Source organism: Gavialis gangeticus, unplaced genomic scaffold (assembly GCF_001723915.1).
Source record: "Gavialis gangeticus isolate Ggan-Ray unplaced genomic scaffold, GavGan_comp1, whole genome shotgun sequence".
Taxonomy (NCBI): Eukaryota; Metazoa; Chordata; order Crocodylia; family Gavialidae; genus Gavialis; species Gavialis gangeticus.
The window spans coordinates 27,896,847-27,906,006 of NW_017729001.1; the positions used below are offsets into that span (position 1 = coordinate 27,896,847).

General features: G+C 47.5%; 1 protein-coding gene across 1 annotated transcript; it reads right to left on the reverse strand.

The window, feature by feature from the left end:
- Positions 1-255: 255 nt before the first annotated feature.
- LOC109290513 lies at positions 256-6,546 on the reverse strand. The gene is given in 7 exon segments (XM_019507127.1): positions 256-910; positions 2,392-2,476; positions 3,076-3,159; positions 3,867-3,950; positions 4,883-5,078; positions 6,279-6,302; positions 6,304-6,546. Coding segments are annotated over 7 exon segments (792 nt in total). The 5' UTR covers positions 6,526-6,546; the 3' UTR covers positions 256-813.
- Between the last annotated feature and the right edge of the window lie 2,614 nt (positions 6,547-9,160).

Below are 9,160 nucleotides of genomic sequence, written 5' to 3' on the forward strand. Positions count from 1 at the left end.
AACAAAAAGAAGGGATTTGAAACAGCCTTGAAATGAAACAAGGGCAGTAAAAACATTTAGAAAGTTTCAGAATGTTTCTAGTTTCAAAGCTAAAGCTGGGCTTGCCTGAAGGGAAACAAAAAGTAAGGAGAGGAAAGCATTTTCAACCAGGGGGTTGGGGCACCCTTGATTACCAACAGAACCTCTTAAGAGGCCCCTGAGATGTGAGGAGATAAAGAGAGGCTAAGTAAATGAACCCAGGCCTGCCTGAACATCCTCCAGCCCCTCTGCAAGTAGGTGAGCATTGATTGTAATGTATAAATCAGTTTTTGAAACTGGGTGCTACTCAGTTCACAAGAGCTATGGATAGTATCTCAATGGGGGATCTTTCATTGCAAAAGTCCGGAAAGGTTGAGACCCAATGTCCCATTATGCATAAAGACCTCCTGACTGTTGGCACTGGATTTATGACCCAGTCCTGATATCTTGTTCTGGGCCGCCCAAAGCCTCAGACCAACTACAACTTCTTCCATTCAATAATAGGCAAGTTTTATTGATATACAGTGATAGCAGATAAGAATAGTGTAGGCAAAGCAAAAAAAATACACCCCCTCCCCAGTTCTACTTATCTACCAGTCCTGAGGGTGTCACAGAAGAAAAGTAAGTATATCTGGCCAATACACAAACACTACGCTGTGGCTTTAGCTTGAAGTATGCCAGATATCAGCAGCCTAGAGGTCGAAGGTCGATGCCCACTCCCCACAATGGGGTGGGTGAAATCAGCTAGTGGTGTGCCATCTGCCCATGGTGGCCTCAGGATACACCCCCACAGGATCACTCCTTCTGTATTATCTTTCTCCTCCGATGACTCTTCATTTCTGGGAATCGTTGATTGGTTTTCCTGTGGTTGTCATACTGTCCATGTTCTGTTCTGCCAGTATAGTTGTTTGGTTCCACAAACCCATCATATCCATACAACCTTAATTTGGTCATTTACTGGTGTCTTCATTTGGGCAACCCCAGCCTAATTTGGTAAGTCCACCAAAACCAGAATTCCCAAGGGTTTTACAGATGGGCACTATACCCTGGCACCAATGCAGCAAGCCTATCTTTTGTTATGGAACAGTTTGGATGTTTTTAAATTCCCAGGATGCGTATGCCCGCTTGTCTGTTGGCCTCGGAAACGGTATCTTCCCTGAAGGCTATGAAACTGTGTCACAAACAGGCTTTTAGAAACCAGTTAACCTTTGCCAATTAAGCCTGAACCATTGTTCCAATGCAATATCTACTCTAGCTACAAGCCAGTTCCTAAAAGCTAATCTCTATAACTTTCAAGTCATCACTGACTGCCATAGATGCCTTTGTGCCTCCTGGTACAAAACTGGAGCCTAAAAAAATTGATAGCAGCAATTAAGCAGGTGGTGTTCTGATACCATAACCCACTGTATGCCATTGTCTTGTCAGAGAAAGTCGGCTGTTTGGCATAGGGACCATCTTGCTCTGTGCTATTAACAGTCCCTACCACGCTGAAATTCTAATTCATGGCTAGGGCTCTCACTTCTCATCCAATGCCTCCTGTGCTAACTCAAACAGTAGTGGCAAATACATGAGAACTTTTTTAGGCAATACATAGTTAACTTACGAAATTCATTGTCACAGGGGGTGGAGGCAGGTAGCATAGACAGGTTCAAAGGAGGAATGGATAAATTCATGGATGATAGGAGATAGATCACTCTAGAGAATCAGGTTCAATGCTCTCCTTCTAAAGCATCTATTTCTGTCGCTGTCAGAGATGGCATATTGGGCTAGATGGACCATTGGTCTGACCCAGTATGACACTTGGGTTCTGACACTGCATATCCACTAGACTACTACCACCCTCCAGGACCCAACAACAGAAATGGTCTCATCCAGAAAAACTCACTTAAGAGATGGGCCCTGATCCTGCCCGTACGCAAGTTATCTTTACTTGGACCGTCTTCTTCAAATGAATACCTAGATGTTTACCCAAGACAGGGCTGAAGTATTTTCTTATCCACCAACTAGGAAGTGGCTGGTAACAACAAAAAGCTTGCTGTGACAGAGCAGCAGTTATGCCCCACCATGAGAGACTGAAAACAAGCAGATTCCGTGGAATAGGGAGCCTCTGCATGCTAAGCTACTTACCAAGGCAGGGTTTGGAGGTCCACACTAGTTACCAGTGCCAGCTGTGGCATGGAAAAAAGTGGCAGACTGGAAGTTATGCTGATAGGCTCAAGCAACAAGGAGAGTTAAATGCCGGATCGGGCAGGTATGTGTTTTCCCCAGAGAAGAGAAGCAGGCGGGAGAGAGTCTCCTACAATTGCATGGAGCTGCAGTGTTTACCTGCCAGACCAAGATGGCAGCAAGTACAACAGTGAAGATCTGACTTACCTGGCGTGAGACTGAATGCAAGAGGGTCCCTCAGCGTCCAAAGGGGGATTCTTAGTGGTAAGTGAAGGTGCTTCGAGAGAGTTACCTGGAGGAGGGAAGAAAACAGGGCACAGATAAGAGCCGATCCTGTGACCAAGGAATTCCCTGCCAGTATGGAGATAATTAAGGGCCAGAGGCACCGAGGACCTCTTGGGTTATGAGTCCTTTTCGGCAGCTGAGGAGGTGGAAACAAAAAGGGAAGAATGTCAAACCTGGGGGAGTAGCAAAGAAACCTGAATAAGAGGGATGCCAAGACCAGTAAGGATGGCATTTGGTCAAGAAATGATTCGTTTTAGATGTGGCATGGTAGGGCATAAGCTTTTTTTTTTTTTTTTTTAGAGGCTAAAAAACAAGCACATGCCACAGAACGGAGAGTCTCTGCATGGTAAGACAGTTACCAAGGTGGGGTCTGGAGCTCTGGACTCTAATGACCAGTGCCAACTGTGACATGGAGAAGCAGCAAACTGGAAATTATGCTGATAGGCTCAAACAGCCAGGTGAGTTAAGTGCCAGGTTGAGCAGGCATGTGTTTTCCCTAGAAGGGGGAAGCTGGCAGGGCCAAGTCTCCTGCAACCGCACAGAGGTGCGGCATCTACCTGGCCAGACCAAGACAGCAGCAAGTAGAAGAACAAAGATTTGACTTACCTGGTATGAGACTGAATGCAAGAGGGTTCCTCGGTATCTGACAGGGATTTTTAGTGGCGAGCGAAGGTGCTTTGGGAGAATTACCTGAAGGATGAAAGAAAACAGGGCACAGATAAGGGCTGACCCTGAGAAGACGGAATACCCTCTGAGTGTGGAGCTAATTAAGGGCCAGAGGCACCAGAAATATTGATGGGTGACTGACGGTGCCAGCTGATACCCTGAGAGCCCTATTGGCCATGAGTTAAGGCGTGGAATATTTGCCTAGAACAAATTCAGAGTACTCTGGGAAATACAAGGGAATAAGCAATACTGCAACTTACTAGACTGTGGAAACCCTTTGGGAGGGTGCGTCCTATCATTGGCTATGCCCGTCATTTCACACACCAAAGACTGAGCTAGAATCTCTCATTAAGACTGTAAACAAGGTCCTCAATGAAGAAGGCACCTGGGAGAGACGGGGCCAGAAATGTTAAAAGGAAGAGTAACAGAACTGGTGGATGAAGAGCAAATGGACTGTAGTTTCGGGCAACTAAAGGGGCTCCAAAACCCATGGTGCAGGTGAAAATTGGCTCCATGATTGTGCCAGCGTGTCTCGATTCAGGATGCGCAAAATATGATTAGTGAAGGAATAACTGATCCGGGTGGGTGAAGCAGACAGGTCAAGCAGGTGTGTGTGTTCCGCAGAGAGAGGAAGCAGGCAGGGGCAAGTCTGCTGCCACTGCACATAGGTGCAGTGCCTACCTGGCCAGACCAAAATAGCAGCAAGTAGAAAAAGCAAAGATCTGACTTACCTGGCGTTGGACTGAATACGAGAGGGTTCCTCAGAGTCCAATGGGGATTCTTAGTGGTGAGTGACGGTGCTTCAGGAGAATTACCTGGAGGAGGGAGAAAACAGGGCCAAGTTAGAGTATCTGATTAACAGTGTAAACAAGGTCCTTGATGAACAAGGCACCCAGAACACCTGGAGTGGTGAGGGCAGGGTACGGGGATGGAAGAGCCCTGCAAAGAAGCCAAAGTAAGATCAAGCTGATCTACCTCCTCAGTTTTACACCTTTCTTTTTGTTTTTTGTTTTGTTGGGGTGGGGAGGTGTTACTGACAACAAGGCATGGCGGGAAAGTTCCAGAAAGGGGGACTATCAAGTCCAGGCAGATTGACCGCAACATTCAAACATCAGAAGCCAGATCTTCTACAACAACTGCGTATGTCTATATCAACCATATAAACAAGCTAAAAAATACTTACAGGCAAGCACTCCCCTTAAACAAGAGAACCCAGCCTTGTATCAGTATTCTGCACAATAAGTGTGACAGCCAGACTTGAGAGAATCCTTTAACTGTAACTTTTGTTGATGAGAACATAAACAATTAGGAAACTGTTAAGTATCTTGAGGGGGGCGTGGAACCATGCTCTCACATCGTACGTGGATTAAATATTTGCTAAAAATAGGTACTCAACTGGGTAGGGATTTTCTAAATAATATTACAATTTGATCTATTTACCACAGAATTCAACTATCTAGTATAACACACTCAACATTTCTCATTTACAGGTTATGCATTAGCTGTAATATTATAAAGGAAGTGATTCCTCCACCTCTGCCTGCTCTCCAAACCCACTTCAGTAACAGAAAACTAACAACTATGGCATATCTAAAGTTACTGAACGTTCAACATTTTAGCTGAATTCCACTTTAACCAGCCAACTCAATGGACTGAATAAGTCTTGGAATTCTGCAACCTCTAGCAGGCGTTTTGAACTGATGCGCTAGGATATCAAAACCATTTCCCTTCCAGAAGCTCCCCTCACCTTCTGTCTCCATGTCTTGCCCTTGTGGAACTTCCCCAATATCAATAGTGAAACTCACTATCTTAGAAATCAGGGTGGCTCCCATTTTGTTGCTGAAGCAAAACTTGTAAGTTCCATTCATGTGAGCAGCAAATGTGTAGTTTCCATCGGATTCTCTTTCAACTTTGTAAATCACTTGATTATCAGGTCTCATAATCTGGAGGCAAAAAGATAATATCATGACAGGCACACAATAGTGAAATCATGAATTAAAAAATTAATAGAAGCAAACGAACTAAAGTCAAGACATTCTCTCTAGACAGTGCAATCCTAAATGATATTTTTCTTCCAATTTGCATCAGAACTCAGAAAACACCTATTTAAGAAGCTATGCGAATGCCTTTCTACCAGCCAAGATGTACAAAACTCTTGCACTCGCAAAACACATTGTATTCAGGTCATAACTGAAGCTTTAGTCTACCTACAACCTTGCATGTTGTAGGTTTCTCTGCAAATAAATGCAGAGAAAATACCTCAGAAAAAAAGGACTCGATGTAACGAATCATTATTGTTCTTGGGTCTATATTTCTATATTGTTGCAGAGAAAATGGAACCAGTGTACTGACCACTACACTACGTCCGTAAGCCTCCTGTCCCCAAAACTAGAAGCACTGACCCAAATTTCTTACCCTAGTTACGTTACTTTCTGTGGTCTCCAATTTAAATTGGATTTGATTGTTTTCTTTACTTCTCTCTCCCATGGTACAACACTACTAAATCCAATCCCATGGTCAGAGCCGTCCCTTGGGGTGTGCAGAACAGCCTGTGCGGGGCTGAGGGGTGGCAAGCCGACAAAACCCAGAGCTGGTGGCACGCAGTGGGGCCTGTACAGCACTGTCCGTTGACTCCCTCCCCCCCCAAAGCACAGGGCCCAGGGCAGTTGCCCCAATTCACACCCCCTTAGGAACAGCGCTGCCCATGGTATAATACCAATTTTTTTTTTTCATACAATGGTCATAAATCCAGCCCATCCTAAGAGATGCCAGCATCTGCAGTTGCCAAAGCAATATCATTTGTTGGGGCAGTTGAAAAACATCCCACGACAAAAACACTGAGTCCATCAGACTCAAAATCAGGACTAAAACGTGTAGCGGGATCTAGTAAGAACAAAACCAACGTCAACTCCTGCACTGCAAAGAGCAGGTATGAAGGGTCTTTCACCCAGGGGCACGCTTTTTATTGAAAACATTAAACCGAGACTTCCTGACCAGGAATTTCAGTCGATTTCATTTCAATGAAACCCACCCCGCAGGAACCTGCTCGGGGCTGGCGCGGGGGAGCAGACGCCGCCTCCCCCGGCTAAGACCAGGGCAGCGGCCCCCACACCCTCCCCTGGCCCCTCAGCCCCGGCCCGCACCTCCACGTCGATGTCGAGGAAAGCAACCCTCGATCACCTCGAAGATGAGCCCCATCTTGATGCCGGCCCGGACACGCTCCGGAAAGCACTCCTCAATGTATGCGTCGATGCTCACGACGCGACCGAGCGTAAGAAGCGTCAACACAGCCAGCAACAACACCACCACCCTCACCATCAACATGGCTGGGCTTAGCGGATCACTTCCGATCCAGGCCACGCCTCTTCCGGGCTCAGGGCCGCCCCTCATAGGCCCCCCCCTGCCACGTATAGGGCTGAGCTACGGCGGCCGGCGAGGGACGCCGCAAGGTGGCGCGGGAGGTTGAGGGAGGGAATATAGGCGGGTGGGCCAATAAACAATTTATTTTTAATTAGATGCCGTTCAATTAACGGAAGTGATGGAGGGGGCCTTGATTTGCACGACTCCTCCATTGAAAGTGTGTAGAACTGGCTTCATTCGGTACATGAGTTGCACATTTTCTGCACATCAACTAGAAATGGCTTCAGGAGTAAGGACATGAATTGGGAGCTGGAGGTGCCCTGCGACAGCTCGCCTGGAGCCCGTGCACACAATGAAATGACTTGACCTGACCTCGGCAGGCTTCACATCAGGCCCCAGTTTGCATTGTTTCCACCATCATCAGGGTGAGCAGGCGAGGTTCTACTGTACAGGTTGCCTCGCGTAGTGTTCTTCGTTGCAGCAGAAAAAATAAGCGTTAAGCGAAACTGAATGTTTTTGATGATGGTGACTGTGAGTGTTACAACAAAACTCGCTGGGTAATAAGTGGAGTTGGGTATCAGTTTAAAAGGAGCGTTATAGCGAAATAGCACCAAGTGAAACAGTGTTAAGCAGGGCTTGTCTGCACCGCTTCGGCTGCTGACCTCCATAAAGCTGGGTACAGTCCCTGAGTGCCACTAGTTTATTCTGTTCGCTACTTTTCTCCCTCTGCAAGGATGCATATCAAAGGCTGGGCAGCCCTTTCTCATTGACTCTGGTTTTGGCATCCCCCCTCCCCTACCAATCTCCACCCGTTGGGTTTCTTTATCCCAAATAGTTACTCATCTCAGAGATGCCCTGGTATTGCCTTTCATGTGACCTTATGTTACTATTGCTTTTCATGCCTTCATAAGCAATATGTTCCTGGAAGTGATGACTGTGCTGTTATTCACCCTCATGCATTTTCTAGTCTGCACTGGGACTTATCCTGCAGTGCTCTTTCCCACTAAAACGTTAATGACCATACAGTGTGGAAGTGGATTTTTGATGAATAATCTGGATGGGGGGGTTGTTACTCCTGCCATGTGAAGAGGCAGGTAGTCAAAGTTCAATCATTTGGGACTGTTTTCTTTGCAATCCACGTATGGGGAAGTTGGTGATTTTACCCCTTGTGATGGGACATAACATGATGCTGATAACACAGAGTGAATCAGGTTATCTACTTCCATGTCCCAACCCTGCAGTGTTTGGGTGTATTCATGGTGACAAAAAACTGAAAGAGGCCTCCTGGGCCATTGAGTCCAAGCTCTTGCATCCACAGGCGACTGTTGGTCTCAAAGGGTCCCCAGGAGCATCTGCTCCAGCTCTTCTGATATACTGCAGTCTCAAAGCACCCCCAAACCCCCTGCTAATTGAACCATGGGAAACCTCTCCTTTTTGTATGCCAAGAAATAGGATAAAATGTCTCGCTAATTAAGTTGTTGCATTAAGGCAATCAAGCTGTTTTAGGCATCAGTTCCCTTTGGTGACTGTCAAATCACAATAACCTAACACTTGTGGTTCCTATCTTAGGAAAGTTTTTCTCACTAGGAGGGTGAACGGGTTATCTAGAGCAGTTGTGGAAACTCCATCCCTTGGAGCATTTTAAGGCCCAGCTGGACAAAGCCCAGGCAGGAATGATCTAGTTAGGGCTGGTCCTGCTTTGAGCAGGAGGATGGAGGACTGGACCAGTGGTTCTCACCCTTTTTGTACCAGGACCCACCTGTAAACATCGATGGCCAGCCTTGACCCAATGCCCCTGACCCCAGCCCCCAGTGTGGGGGCAGGGGGGCTCCAAGCAGCCCCTCACAGGCTGGACCTCTGCCAGCCAGCAAGGGAAAAGCCCCAGTTCCCCACATTTTTCTCCTTTAAAGGAGGATCCATTTTTAAAGTTCGTTCACAACCCTTTGGTATATGCCCATGACCCACTTACGGGTCACAACCGGTTGCCAACTCCCATGATTTTTGGCATTGTTCTTAAAGCCTATGCTTCAGGAATGTGAAAAACTTTGCTCTTTCATACACACACACACACACACAAGTTTTCATACAAAAACGTTGCTCTTTCATACACACACACATATACATACATGAAAGAAAGCAAAGTTTTTCACAATGTGAAAAACTTTGCTCTTTCACACACACACACACACACGAAAGAGCAAAGTTTTTCACATTCCGCAGCACAGACTTTAAGAACAATGGCCAAAATCATGAGCGTTGGCAATACTGCAACCTGGGGGTTGAAACCCTCCGGCCTAGCCCTCGAGGTCCCCTCCAGCCCTCACGGTCTGCGAGGGTGACAACGACGCTGCGGGACTCGCTCGCAGCCAGGCGGGGAAGGGGCTGGGAGACCCGGTGGAGGGGCTTGAAGCCGACACTTGGACATCCACTTTTTCCGCTCAGCCCTTCCCCTGCCCCGGGTTCCCACCCTCCTGCGGCCGGATGCCGGGCGGCTGCGCGCGGGAGGGGGGGAGGCGGGCAGGGGCCTCCCCCCGCGCCTCCCAGCTCCCACTATCCCAAGTGGGGCGGCAGCAGGCATGCGTGGTGTCCTCCTCCTCCTCCTCCTCCTCGCCTTGTGACATGCTGCTGCTATTGGCACGGCGCGAGGGGCGAGAGGAGGAGCGGC